This window comes from Mus musculus, chromosome 3, assembly GCF_000001635.26.
Source record: "Mus musculus strain C57BL/6J chromosome 3, GRCm38.p6 C57BL/6J".
Taxonomy (NCBI): domain Eukaryota; kingdom Metazoa; phylum Chordata; class Mammalia; order Rodentia; family Muridae; genus Mus; species Mus musculus.
In genome coordinates, this window is record NC_000069.6 from 130,521,837 (window position 1) to 130,537,138 (window position 15,302).

General features: G+C 41.6%; 1 protein-coding gene across 33 annotated transcripts in view; it reads left to right on the top strand.

The window, feature by feature from the left end:
- The window catches only part of Col25a1 (collagen, type XXV, alpha 1), a 419,527-nt gene that overhangs the window by 341,479 nt on the left and 62,746 nt on the right, over positions 1-15,302 (top strand). For 30 of the 33 annotated variants that reach the window (XM_006502276.4, XM_006502286.4, XM_006502269.4 and 27 more), the window contains 4 exons: positions 597-641; positions 7,854-7,886; positions 8,261-8,296; positions 13,595-13,639. In XM_006502276.4, coding sequence (XP_006502339.1) covers positions 597-641; positions 7,854-7,886; positions 8,261-8,296; positions 13,595-13,639 — 159 coding nt within the window. The remainder of the gene's footprint in view (positions 1-596; positions 642-7,853; positions 7,887-8,260; positions 8,297-13,594; positions 13,640-15,302) is intronic. The other 3 variants (XM_006502275.4, XM_030252889.1, NM_198711.3) reach the window with 1 other exon arrangement.

Sequence of the window (15,302 nt, forward strand, 5' to 3'; positions counted from 1 at the left end):
TGAGTCCCTCCATGTATACTCTTTGGTTGGTGTTTTAGTCCCTGGTAAAAATTCCCTTTTATGAATGCCATCTATGGAGCCCTAAGTAGATAAATATGCAGTCCACAGGCTTTGGAGGCCACGGCATGCACGCACTTAGCTCTGGCGCCTTCATTGATTTGACAGCAACTAGAATTTATACAGCGAGTAAGGAAGAGTGTTTGGCATGGTCTGAAGAAGGACTCACACATAGCAAACAGAAGTGCCGTGCATGGCACAGTGTGGGAAGTGCCAGGGGTACACTGCTATGCGGAGCTTTGGACAGAGGGAATAGTGAGACTGAGAGAGGGAAACTTGATGTCCACATCAACTATGAGAAGGCTGACGGGTAAGTCACTGCCTTGTGTTAATGCTGTGGTGTTTAAAGGGACTCAGCTGTGTTCAGTGTAATAAAGTAATTGTACTGGCATCAATCAGCCAATCAGGTCGAAGTCCGTTGGCTCTGTGAATGATTACAGGAGACTGTAAGAGGGTGTGTCTAAAGGAGAATTGAGTGGAGAATGTCCTCTCCTTAAAGTCTCCAATATATTAAGTGTGTCACTTTGTCCTCTTCTCAGGGAGATGCTGGAGAAAATGGTCCCAAAGGTGATACAGGAGAAAAGGTACAGTCTTGTGAAATACAGAAGGGTGTGTGCACAAGCGAGAGTGTGTTTGGAGTGGGGAGGGAGGTGGGAAGGCCAGGGACAGAGAGAAACCTCCTGGATTAGAAAACAGTTCCATAGAAAAAGTGATTGGTCCATAGTTTATCTACAGATTTAAGGGTTCCAAAAGCAAACTGGCTTGTCAAAGTTTCTAGAAAACAAGTAAATTTCCAACAAGAAGTCTTTCAAGCAGTAAACACACTCATGCATCAGTGTGTCTTTGCAGAGACCAGCAATGAGCATTCCTGAAGTGATTTGGTTCGTTGTAGTTTTAGGAGGAAGTAGATTGGTGGAGGATAAAAGTTGAACGTTTAGCCTTAAGTTAATAGCACTTGACTGGAGTGTTTATGTCAGGAAATCTGGATACCATTCTTCCTCTGCAGTCTTCTGCCTCCTTGGTCTTTGAAACACTGGTTGGCATTTACAGTGCACGCTTCCTTCCCCAGTCCATCTCTGTTTCCTCTCCTTTATCCCGCCAGTCTGTCATTATGGTGTTTGCTCAAGTTTGTGTTTTGACATCCGTGACATCATGACGCTGTGACATCAAAAGGATATTTTCCTTCATCTGTGCCATGTGTTCAGATCTGGGAAGACCACCCCTTTAAAGAGCTGAATACGGAATCAAAGTAGATGTACTTTAGTGGGAAGCAAGTGCGGTAACTAACCAAAGACGGGATTACTCATTCAGGCTCATAGTGGAGGATGGGGGCTGCTCCGTTTTGAAAATTATGACTGTACAGATGGATAATGGTTAGTCATAAAAGCATGCTCATAAAATATATAGCAAGTTATCTTTCTCCATCTCATAAATATTAATACAAATATGGCATCGGGGTGGAAACAAATTAATGTCACTGAGAAGAAACTGTTGGTGTTTGACAAACAGTTAGAGTTTAGGGTGGATTCTCAGTTTCTTAGAGACCAAGGTGTCTTGGCCTCCGCACTGTTGACAGTACTGAGCAGATAATTCTTCACCATGGAGCTGGCAGGCGAATCTCAGCCTCTGTGCTCTATGAACTACCTTAGCATCCCTGTTTCAGAGCTGCATCTTTTCCTCAGCCATATGTGAATCTCAAGCTGTAGTCCAATATGACGTGGAAATGTTTGGTGCTAAGAAGACTGTGGGTGCTCCTGGCCACTCTAGGAGCAGGGTTCGAAACCCTGCATATGTAAACCTGGATGATGGCTTATTTAGCTCTCATCCTGTTGTCTAAAAGCAGGGATCAACCAGCTTGTTCTATAAATTAATATTTTAGGCTCTGTGGGCCACATAGTCTCTGGTGCAACTCCCTGATTTTATTTTGTGGCAGAATTCAGCCACCCAAAACACATAAAACAAACAAGTGGAGCCATGGACAAAATAAATTTTATTTGCGCATGGTGATTTTTGGTATTATGTAGTTTTCATGTATTTTGTAATATTATTGTTATTTTGATTTTTTAAAAAATCATTTTAAAATGTAAAGGCCATTCCTAGTCCAGTCTTGTAAGTGTCCAGCAAGATTTGACTACAGTAGGAAACCTCTGTTTAAGATAAAGGAAATACTGTACACAGAAGGCAATTTCTTCAAACAACAAAATAACATATAAAATTCTGAACTGTACCTATGTGAATTTCAGTGGACTGTTTTAGGCTTTAGGAGAAGTGTTTTAAAACCTCATTTTTTGGAACACAGGCCAGTAATTGCTTTTTTACTCACATAGGTTTTGAAATTTAATTTTGTAATAGTGAAACAATGTTTTTTCTTGAAAGGACCCAAGTGGTCTCAAAGGAATGTTGTTCCTACTTTATACATTAATGCAGATCAGTTGCCACACTAACACACACATCATAAACTCTCAATAAATACTAACTTTCCCTACCACGTGGAAATTAAAATCAACGACATGGTTGGTTTTTCTTTTCTTCTATTTTCTTTCCTTTTCTTTTTAAAAAAAAAAAATTTACTGCTCAGCTGAAATTAAGTACAAGAAATGCCTCAGTTAAAGCGGAAATCGTTTCTATAAACTTTCAACGGTTCTAAACAGGGGATTGTAAATAGCAACCCGTAACGTGTATAATATGTAATCTGACCTGCAGCGTTCGTCCCAAGAATGTAGTGATTGGAATATAATTTTTGATGTGTTTTTTAAACATTTCCTGCTCCTGTCATATAATTTGTTTCCAGCATGTTGGAAACACGCTTCTCGTGGCCTTTGTCTTCAGTATGTGAAATCATTCATCATTTTCCAACTTGCAGGGGTTAAAAACCAAGCTCTTTTTTTTTTTTTTTTTTTTTTTTTTTTGCTATTGATGTAGTAAATTACGTCATTGGCTGATTCACTTTAATGGATTTTTTTTTTCTCCTTTTGATCCAACTCTGCACATTCGGATGGTAAAGCGATCTGAGCCCTTCCAGACTGGTCATCTGGAAATGCTAGGGACTATAAAACCACTGGCTGGGCCAGAACTTCTATGTGGCCAGCAACACGGTACACTCAGTTTGAGAACAACCCACAAAAGACTGATTTGAATCACACGTAAAGTGACTGTGGAAGCTTCACACTCTACTCTTTGGAGTGTTGATTCTGCCCACAAATGTTGACATGGACTTCTGGCCCACTGCAAGCAGATGTCACTACAGCAGACCGAAGGATAGGACCACACTGTTGGACCCTGCATGGTGTTGCCTGCCAAGTCTACACTCTGTTGGCACGAGCTGGCTGGTCCTTTCCTTTGCTTTGCTCTCATGGCATCCAGTCCTGTGTATGCACTGCCCCCTCACTTAGCATCCTTAAGCTTCTGGCCTTTCGAAAGGCATGTCTGATTTGCACTTACCCACCAACCTGTCTTACCCACACCCAGAGGCCTGTTTCAGGAGACTCCAGGGCAGTCAGCACCTGGTCCTCTCTAACAAACCCTGCCCAGGCCATCTCTGTTTAGATGCTTGCTTTCTGCCTTCCTTTTGACCAGCTAATCATCTCCACAACTCCATTTTCTAGCATTGTTCCGTCTTCAGTCCTCTGAAGCTTGGCTATACAAGTCGTTTCCCAGGATAGCTCTTTACTCTCCCAAAGTGCCTAGGTCATCCCCTGCACACTGAAATGGCACTCTAATTCTATTCACAATAGGTACTGAACTTTATGGTAGTTTCTTTATTGGCTGGACACTGAGCTCACTAGAAAAGGAATAGACAAACCCAAACCCCTAGGGTACTGTCTAGTTTAATCTTTAGTTGGTGTGATAAAATCCCCTGACGAGAACAAATTAAGGAGAAAGGGTTTATTTGGGTCCTGATTTGAAATTCTAGCCCATCACTGTCGGTAGGTCAAGCCTTGAAGCAGCAGGTCACATCCCATGTGCAGTCGAGAGCGATGGGTGAGCATGTGCATGCTCATCCCATGTGCAGTCGAGAGCAGAGAGCGATGGGTGAGTGTGTGTATGCTCTCACTTACTCTTGTCTCACCTTCCCATTCCTTCCAAGGCTAGCACATGAAATGGCCCTACCCACATTCAGGTGGGTCACTCTGCCTAACTTGACCCATTTAAGAAAATCTTACCTCATCTAAACAATTCTTCCTTGAAGCTCCTTTCCCAAGCTTGTCAAATGGACCAAACTAACCATCACAACTTGACACCCAGGCACACCATTTTTAAACCATAATCTTTCATCCTTTGTCCCCAGAGTCAAACCAAAAACCTTATGATGTCAGTCTGTCCCAGTCCCAGTACTCATCAAGGTTCCTAGAACATTGTTATAAGATAATAAATGTTGTTCAAAAAATATTCATTCTTTTATCTTGAATAACTTCATATTTTCATTGAATGGCAGAAAGTTTCTGTAACCTACATTTGTTTATTCGGTCTTTGTATTTAAATATACATATTTAATTACTTGCTGATCTTGACTGAAAGTGGAATATAGTAAAATCGCTGGGTATATTCGCACATACCTTTAATCCCCATCACTTGGAAGGCAGAAGCAGGTGGATCTCTGTGAGTTCAAGACCAGCCTGGTCTATGCAGTGAGACCCTGTCTTCAGAGGTGTGAGGGGGAGGGAAGCAAAATAAAACAAAATATCAGTAAAGTCAAGTTCACTTATCAAACTCTCTGATCTGTGGCTTACCCCCACTGATATATGACATGTATATAAACCAGAGATGAAAAGCCGGTTCCTGCTTTCACTTTGAGGATAGGATTATAAACTTACCCAGCTTTATTTCAGCTACTTGGAACATTATCCCTGCCAGCAGTTGCCTGACTCTTAAAAGTTACAGAAATTCCTAGAGATTTCACTGTTCTGAATCTTTAAAAAGATTCATGAATGAAAAAAAAAATCAGACTATGAGTTGTCCATCAAACAAAGCAGCTCAGATTTCCACAAGTTATGCAGCCTTTCACAGGCTGGGCCTTTCCTTCCCTTCGGATCTCTGTGAGAACAAAATCTAGACTTTATTCTGATATAGTAGGTTAGCCAAACACTTCCCATTAAAATTCTGGGGTAAAAACACCAAAGTTAATACAAGCTGCCACCTTTCCTTAACATGTTTTCTCTAATCTTTGTGGTCCATTGTCAAAATGATAGAAAGCAATAAGCCTTTTCTTTTTTTAATTTTGTTCTTTTTTAAATTAATTAATTAATTTGTTTATTTTACACTCCATATTTTATTCCCCGCCCCCATCCACCCTCCTACTGTTCCACATCCCATACCTTCTCCCTACCCACCCTCTCCCCACGTGGCTGTCCCCACCCCAACCCCACCCCACCTGACTAAACTCCCTGGGGCCTCCAGTCTCTTGAGGGTTAGGTGCATCATCTCTAAATGAACCCAGACCTGGCAGTCCTCTGCTATATGTATGTTGGTAGCCTCATATCAGCTGGTGTACAGAACAAACGGGGAAGGACGGCTGAGGAAGCTTGTATTCGCTACACTTGTAGCTGCTACAATTTACTCATCCACAGAGTGGAGGTGACCGTGCCTTCCCAGCTGCATGAGAGCTTAATGTAAAAATAAGACAAGAGCTTTGCAAGACCAAATTGTTTTTATTAATACAAAGGTCATATTGTGCAGAATATTGCGAACTGGTTTGTTAATGTTGATAGGTCCCAGACTTGGTGTGGCAGAAACAGAAGCAAGTATTCTTTTCCTCGCCACATTTATTACCCCCCCCCCATTTGGAACTCATTTGAATGTTAATGGCTGGGAAGAGGAGACTTGTTCATACAATATTTAGAGTCTGTGTCTTTGTTTAGCCACGTTTTAATTTTTCTTGGGTAATGGCAATTACAGATGTCAAAGCAATTCACATGTGTACTTTTTTCTCAACAAACTAAATTTATTGTTTCCTTCTCCTTCCTAAGTCCCCCCTTTTTTTTCTTTCCTAAAGGCACTTTTTCATTTTGATCCTTGACTGCTTACCCAATTTGTTAAAAAAAAAAAAAAGTTTTTTAGACAGTCGTTCCCTCCCTCCCCATGTGTGTGTTGAGCATATACCATGGTCAGACACAGAATGCAAGTAGAGACAGGGTCTGTCCTCATGCAGCTGGCTGTCTGATGAAAGCCGGGACGATGGATGTGCAGGCAACATCGACAGATAATCACAACCTAAGCTGTGCCAGACCCAAGCAAAGCAAAAAGCTACACTGTAAGGTGCACTCACAGCGAGTCAGGTCTGGGGTGAATCAGCAAAGGGGTCCTTGAGGAAAAGCCATGTAAACCAAGACCTAAACCAAGAAAAGTGCCATCGTGGGAAGACATGAGCAGAAATGAGGGAAGGGGCCATTTGCCGGTCAGCACACAGGGGCCTGAGGCGCCTCTCTGGTTGTCTGTCTATCTGTCAAAGAAATTGATGAGCAGCTTCTGGATTCTAGAGCAAGGGAACCGAACCCTGGGGCTACTTGAGTATCCATGCAGATGAGGAAACTGAGGGACACTCAGCTCTGATCTCCCTCCTCTTTTCATTTTCTTACTAGTCACAAATGGCCAAGTCCCCTCCTTTTCTTTTTCCTTCTTGCATGTTTATAGGATGGAGAGGACTCGAATGAGGTTGACAATCAAGGCCCTTTGCTGCCTCATTCACAAACTAGTAACAGTCTCCTCTCCTCCCCACACTCCTGTCTGCACTGGTCCTATCCCTTACAATAGTGTGCTTCTAGGAGTGGGCTCATCCTGCACGAAATGTGCTGGAATCTTTTTTAAAACCAGATTCCTCTTGAGTAGCCATTCCTTTACCCACCTCTGTGTCAGAACTAACAACTAACTAAAAACCTTAAAGGTTTTTAAAAGATATAAACCTTTTGGAACCTATTAACGTAGCAGACCACTACCTTCCACCAACCTCAGACAGCAGCTGAGGCCTTTAGAAAGCTTCCCCCATCTGGCTGTAACCACCTCTCTGATGTACCCATCAATGTATTTTAAACTTGCCTTGATTTATGGCTTTCCTTGTTCTGAAAAACCATAACGTTTCATGAAACTGCTTCCACATTGGAATGTGAAATTTGGGGTACCCTAAGTCTGTATCCCTGGACGTGGCCACTCAAAATGGCTCCAGAGTGAGCTATCTCTTAATCTCTTTAAAAAGTTAAAAGTCAGATTCTCTCTCAAGACTCTTTTAGCCCCTCCACAAACTCCCATTGCCCACAAGTCATCCATCACCCTGTGCCTTCCTGACGACCGAGTTACGGTGCGAGGACAGGAAATCAGGAAAAGGCATGTTCATGCTTCACGGTGGAAACAAGGTCGTCTGTAGCATGGCTTTTGCCACTCGACATCATTAACCCTTTGACTTCACCTGTTGAACCTTGACCTTCCAAAGACCAAGAAGGGGCAGGAACTCCCTGTAAATGATAGCCAGTGACATTAATAAATCCCAGAAGCTGAGAAAATGGAAAGTTTCGAGTCCCTAAATTCATTACTTCAGAAGATATTTTTAGCATCCTATTAAGGAAATAGCTCGATGCTTGGACAGTTTTATTTATTTCAAGGAATATAGATTTTTGTGGCTTGTATTCAAAGTAACCCCATGATTTTAGGCAGATCACAGTTTCTCTTACATGCCAATAACCATGTAATGGCCTGGCCCATTAGACATCGAGTTCCTCTGAGCATCCAAGTGGGTAACGGCTGCCTAGTGGATTTGTGTCATTTCTCAGTACTCATGGCATAACCTCTCATGGGTTTCATTCTAGGGTGACCCTGGATCATCTGCTGCAGGAATTAAGGTAACTATAGCCTGGCATGTGTTTGTACCATGGATATCATGGTTTTGACTTACTGAGTCTCTTTTTTCTTCACTTTACCACCATTAGTGGTAACAGTTCTGGCCCAATTCTCTGGCAACAGCTTCCAGACACAACAGGGAAATCCCAGGCTGCCTTAATAGGAGGGCTTACCTTTTCTCCCATATTTCCTTGGTTTCCAAGTGCCAAGCAAGCTCACGGCAATTTCCATATGCGTAGCGTGATGGAGATGATGTTCACAAATATCCATAATCAAGTAGAAGGTTGGATCATTACTGCAGAACTGCCCAAAAGCCCAGTAGTTTTCAATTTTTCTTCTAAGACTGCAAGTTTCATATTTGGTTTTCTTTGGCCAGGGAGAACCTGGAGAATCTGGCCGCCCGGGGCAGAAGGTAATGTCTCTCTCTCTCTCTCTTTGGTATGTTCTTTGCATCTCTCTATGACCAGTGTTTCACATCGTTGTCATCTGATAATGAAGTGTTTATTGCACAATGGTGCAGTTTTTGTGCTTTGCAACATGTTACTGGTTGCTCTCCATTTTAAATGGTCTTGATGCCAAGCATAGCCAAGTATGAAAACAAACTCTGTATGTATTCAGCTGCCTGAAACAAACAAATCTCGACTGAGTTGGAATGCCAGCTGGTTGTCTTGCATGCTTAAAGGTAATCTGCATGTTTCTGTCTTTTCACAAGAAGAAATGAGTGTGCACTAAAATGTCTCAATGGAGAATGATGGACAGTTCTTCTTCCTCCTCTTTCCATTGCTGATGCTTTCCTACTGACTCGTGTGTGACTCTAACCTGTGCCATGAATGTTGCCTTATGGAAACAAAATTCATCTAAGGAACTAAATGTTAATTAGCAACATGAGCCATACCAGTTTCACTAACCAAGCTGTGGATACATTAAATCCATCATTTGTGCTTCTGCACTGAATATGTTTATACTTATTCTTCTATCTGAATCTGAGGCAAGAAATAAATGTTAGCAGTACCTTAGCTGAGCAGCTAGGTCTCAATTCTCAGTATAGTCAAATCTCTCATAACAGACAAAAGAAGATGTGAAGTCCACGAGATAAATTCCCTAAAACCATGGCTTTTCCTTTGTGTAGTGGTAGCTGATGTTATAGATAGGATATGAATTAGGACATAGGATGCACCTCATTAGTGGAGAGAAAAAGATAGCAAATCCTATTGCAGTGGTTTGGAACCTAAAGTTGAGAGTCTGCTGTATCAATTGGTGTTCTTGAAGTCATTGGAAAGAGCTTTCATTTAAGAACTTGAGATGGAAGTAATTTTTAAGAAGGTTTTTGTATTTCTTAAACATTTCTCTAATTTAATACTTTTTTTCCTCTTAAAACTGAGAACCTCGGAGTTTTGATTCATCAGCTCAACTCCAGGCGAGCCTGAGAGTCCAACACAACTCTGCAACTCTTACTATTCTGATCTATCTTTTGATCTTCAGTTTCCAAGTTTACTTCAAGAATCCATACAGAATATTTTAAATGAATGAGCTATAACAACGCCCATCCTCCTCTTCCTAGCTAGTCTACAGCAATACAACTTAGCTCCCTTTGCTAGTAGCAGATATACACAGCCAATCACACAGGTTACTCTTCAATGTGTTTTGGTGAAAAGTTTCAAATACCTTTTGGGGACGAGCCTCAGGTGCCACAATGTTCTTTCCATGGCTCCTGTCAGTGGCAATAGCCTTCCACAAACACGCCCAGCCTTGCCTCTTAGGCTAATTTTTCTTTTTGAGAAACTGCTTAAACTTTTCAGTACATATGATTTTCTCCTCCTCCTCCTCCTCCTCCTCCTCCTCCCCTTCCTTCTCCACCTCCTCCTCCTCCTCCTCCTCCACTTCCTCCTGCTCCTCCTCTTCTTCCTCCTCCTCTTCCTCCTCCTCCTCCTCCTCCTCCTCCTCCTCTCCCTCCTCCTCCAGGATGGTCACAGACAAGGATGAATATCTGCACATGCTAATTTTTCCCCTTCACAGACAGCCCCCTCTGACCTTTCAAAAAGAAAATGTTGGAATTACTAATGATAGAGGTCCATGGTCTTACTTTGTTTGAGAAAAAGCAACTGATGTTTTCAAATAATATGATTTGGGGATTCCATAGTCTTTAGATAGTAAAGATGTGGCTTACTTTTCTCCAAGATTGTGATTTTCTTTAAAATAAATGTCACCAGGAGCCAGGCTAGGTGGAATATGCCTCTACCCCAGCACTTGCAGCAGGAAGACCTGGCATTCAGTGCCCACCTGCCTTATTTAGAGAGAGCCTGAGTCAAAGGAAGGGAGGGGCTGGTGAGATGGCTCAGAGGGTAGAGGTGCTTCTGCCAACACTGATGGCCTGAGCTCGATCCCAGAACCCACGTGGTAGAAGAGAAACGAATCATGCAAGAGTTGTCCTCTGGCTTACACACACACACACACACACACACACACACACACACACACACACACACATAAATAAATAAATAGGCAATAGTTTAAGTAAAGGAGATGAGTGCACCTTCAAAGAATCTCTAAAATACAAGCCAAGACAAGCCTCGGTACCCTTGTGTAAGCTCCACTGTCTCCACTGTACAGGAACCAAATTGACCTTAGTTGCTTGGAAAATATTGTATTATTATAGTTATTTAGAAAAATAAGTTAGATTTATTCTGGACATTTACAGCTAGCAGGCAGAAATGCTGGATTCTCTTTGCATTCTATCAAAAAATAGATTTAAATTACATTGAAAGGAGCTTTCATCTGGGTTGATAGTGACTGGAAACAAAAACTACCCTTTTATTAATGTGTAGCTCAGATTCTGACCTCCCTGACCCACTCTCACCTTCTCACTGTTGTATGGCTGCCTCTGTCTAGTATCAGATTTTGGTAATAATTCTCTGAACATTGAAAACAGAGGATTTCCATGTTGGCTGCTTAGAGCCAAAAGCAGCAAACGGACCCTAGTGTACTGTCAGTCCTGGATATCACTGAAGGCATTTTTATACCATAGCAGGGTTGGGCTGTGGTGGTCAAGGGCACACTAGTTCCCGCATTTAGGGGTGTTCCCAGAAAAGTGTAAAATAGAGCACGGCCCAAGCGGAGGGCCTTGCCCTGAGATCCCGCCCAGTGTCTGTCTAGAATCGTTGTGAAGGATTCAGTCCCTCCCACTGTTCCTCTTGCAGCTTCAGCAGTAATGTGTGTGGTTGGCATGTGAGTTAGGGTTACACGCTGGCTTGTCAGGGCTCTGTAGATCTGTAAGGTAGGAATTGTGTTTCACCACACAGCTCTTCCCAACCTTCCCTAAAAGTACGCATTGTAACTCTGAAGAAGTATATCACTTGATTCTACATCAGAAGGGGCCCTTACCAATGAGCCATGTGTACTCAGGACCGCTCCAACAGAGCCCCAGGTGTAAGAAGCTCTCAGCTGGAAAACGAAGAGTTAAAGAGGAAAAATAATAGAATCAGAAATATAAATAAAACAACCTGACTCTTAATTAAGACTCGGGTCTAACCCCTCGTCTGAGCCATGGCATAGACACGGAAGGCAAAGTAACTAAGACCCTTTCTCGTAGTTGGCAGCTAAGCTTTCTGGGATGTAAAGATAATAAAAAATTCTTTAGAAAGAAATGTCTTACTAAAAATGTGAGGTGTTCCATACGGGCAACATTAATGATCATACCATCTTTATTATGTTAGCTAAAAGCAGGAATTAAATACAAACATGGAAAGATGAAAGTCTCCAACATTCAACACTTAAGAATAACCACATGCATAACAAATATACATACATACTGTAGTCAGAGACTGAGCGTCTGTCATTTCACATTTCGTTATCTTACGTGTTATTCTCCAAAGTTTATGCATTTTTTTCTCATTAGAAAACATTTTGTGTGTTAAGCATGTATACATGGGCATATAAATTATGTAAAGTCGCTATGTGGTTCTTTTAAGTTGGTAGAGAAAGGAGTGGTAGAGATTCCTATTGGAAAATAATATTATAGCCTATTTATTTCCACACGTGCTTCAGATGAGATATCATCATAAGAGTTTGGGAAGACTTTTTAACAAAATCTCAAGTGTTACTGGTTGTATATTCTTTGCAGTTTACTGTTTTCAAAAACCTCATACTCTTTTAAAGCAAAAGATAACTTCAGTAAAATATGTGAGCAAGCCCATTCTGTTAGGTCCTCTTAATGTGACTGGATAAAGGGTAAATGAGAAAAGCAATATATTGTGTTGTATCTATGTGAAGTTTAATATTCCTAGACACATGGTCTTGAGATGGAATGATAAGCAAGTTTGTATTTCTTTCTTCTCTAGTTTAATTTCACCGAAGTCTTATTTATAATGCACACTCCTGCAGAGTGCTTTTTCTTTTGCATTCCTGAAATACCTTTAAGAAGTACCAAGAGAGCCACCACCTCCCCATTTTGTCTCATCGCTCAGCTTCAGAAAATATCTAAAGGCTTAATATTATAATACCAGAACGAATTCTAGCTCCTCCTAATCTGAAAGTGCTGACAGTAGCGATGGAAGATCCAGTTGTTCTGAGTGGGTTTTCTTGTGTCACAGATTATTCAAGGGCCAGCAAAATGGCTCAGCAGTCAAAGCGCTTGGCCAGCCAGGCCTTATAACCAGAACTGGACCCTCAGAATCCCTACAAATGTAGAAGGAGCAAAACCAAACCCTCAGAAGTGTCCTGTGACCTTCACACCGTGTGAGCTGTGCCAGGCAAGCACCCAAGCACCGTGATAAAAACATAATTAACTAAAAATTAAAGATTATGGAAGCATTTAGGCTACAAATTATGCCTCCTCCCGCCACACTCCTGAATCCTCTCTAGAAATGGTCCCCATCTCTCTGACTGACCATAACAAAACTCTGTGGTTTTTACCTCCAGTGGCACTTCCACGGAAAATAGATACCATTTCGAGACAAATATTTTTTCCCGATTCCTTTATTCTCTCATAGTTCACTTCAAGAGGGTTTTTAAGACACTGTAACCGCTTGTGCTTAAAATAAACATAGCCAATTCTGTGAAAATGAGAAGGTTTAGCCTGTCTCCAGTGTGCCTACCCAGGGTGTACCACTTAATCTCTGACCTGTATTTGGGAACAGCTGCATGGAACCATTAGCCCAGCACTGCTAAGCTGGGTCACTGTAACCCAGCAATTGTCAGGAATATAGGCTGGAGCCAACAATATTCTTAACCGTTTGTCTTCTCATCCTTCAGGAATGAAAAGGAACTCTTACTATGCTTTTAAGTGAGCAACCTGCTTAATGTGTATGGTTTTTCTATGGCCATCTGCTCATCCAACAGCCTCTCCATTATCCATGCGGGGAGGGCCCTGGAATCGGGTGCATTATTGAGGCAAGCAGCTCCAATAAATCGTTTGGCCGAAGGAGTAGTCAATTTAGTCTCTCCTCCTTCCATTCCTCTCCCGTGCCATCTGATAGAGATGCCACTGGGCAGTGAACTGCAGGAAGAGGCAGGTGCCCGAACTATCTGCCAAGTGCCCAGAGTTGAGAGTGAACTGAGCTGGGTAGTCTAATCAAACTAAATACTCCAGTGCAGCCCTTGTGTATATTTCCCTTCGCAGAAGCTCTTCCACTGGGACATTTGCCATGTTTTTCTCTGATAACTGTGACTGCGTAAATGTCGCTCTATAATGCTATGTGATTTTCCTGTGTAGGGTGAACCAGGGCTGCCTGGGCTGCCTGGACTTCCGGGAATAAAGGTAAATACTCCACTGACAGACTTCCTAGAACTATAATTATGAGCCAACCACACTGGAGGAAACTAGAGAAAAGAGTGAATACAGGTTGCTAACAATTCTCAAGTTGTTTCAATTGATTGACTTTTTAATTGAAAATTGAACACGGGTGTTTAAAGTTGGCCTTTGCCATCTAGACTGTATATGTCACTGCTGGCTCTATCATGCACGCCCCTGAGATGAAAGTAAGCTGCATTTCAGGTGAAGTCATGCAAGGTCTTTAAAGTCGGGAAGGGATCTCTCTTTACCTTTAACTGTTGACTTGATTTCTAAGAACCTATCAAGTTCTTAGCATCCCTATAATTCACTCAGGCAACCACGTATCTGCTTTGCCATTAGAGTAACGCCTCTAAGATGCCATGCCTCCACCCCATCAGTCACACCCACTGAGAAACAGAAACCACACTGTTAAAGTGTTTTAACCCAGTACATGTGCTTTCCACCTAAACTCTGTATACCTGTTCACTTAATTGCTTAAGGTTCAGGATTAAAACATTGTTTTCAGATTTAATTTTTAATTAATTAATTAATTAACATCTCAATATCCAGTCCTCTCTCTCCTCCCAGTGCCCCCTCTCACAGTTCCTCCCTCCATCCCCCCTGCCTTCTCCTCTGAGAAGGGGGAGCCCCCCCACCACTACCACCATCTATCACTCACCCTGGCACATCAAGTCACTTCAGGACTAAGCCACTTAAAATATTAAATAATTTTTAAATTTTTTAAAGACTTTTCCCAGGGCAACCATGAGACTTACTGTCCTATTACCCTAGCTATAACTATTCCTTTAGAATCAATTTCATATAAATATTACTCAGAAGTGGCAGGAAAGCAATACAAGCACATTTTCTGTTCTTCAGTTCTGTGTGCTATTTTATAGTGTGTTAAATGAAGTTAGTCTGATTGACAGTCCTATGGTATTTATAATATTTATAGGTGATGAATACACAGAAAAACTATATCTTCTAGGTTGGCACTCAGAAATTCTGGTTCCAGTATTTTGTTAGCTTTTTCTAGATTACTATAAAAAGTTCAGGTTGTTTTAAATAGATGCTTTAGTCTGACTCTTGGATAGAGAATGCACTCTAAGAAATGTTTGCTGAAGAGTCAAAGTCACTTGCTGTCCAGCAAGAATAACATCCTAAGTTGATATGAAAGTTCCTACTACAGGGCTAATTTATGGCCATTCTTTAGTAACTTCCATGCATAAAAAAAAATGACAGCTCTTTATAAGTGACAAGATCATCATTTTAAAAATGATTTAAGGTCATGTTTCTGGGTGTTAATTAGAACCTGGTGGCATTACAAATCATAATGAAGACGTTTGAGGCAAAGGACATTAGAAGGACAGAAAAGTCCCTACTTGCTGAGTGTGTTGGCTTGTCAGGGTGCAGCCTGGGGCTCTGACATCCGCTTGTCCCTTCTCCTGGGCTTTAGACACCTTGGTCAAAAAGAAAGCATTATTTTTCCAAAGTGCAATGCAGATAAATACATACAAAGATGTGAATGCTTTCAGTAACTACCATATTTGTTACCCTTGGCTTGCTTCAATGTTAAATGTCTACACTGACTCTTGGCCTGTCCCTAGTCACCCATGGACCTTTATAGAAGGTCATGGACTCTCAAGAT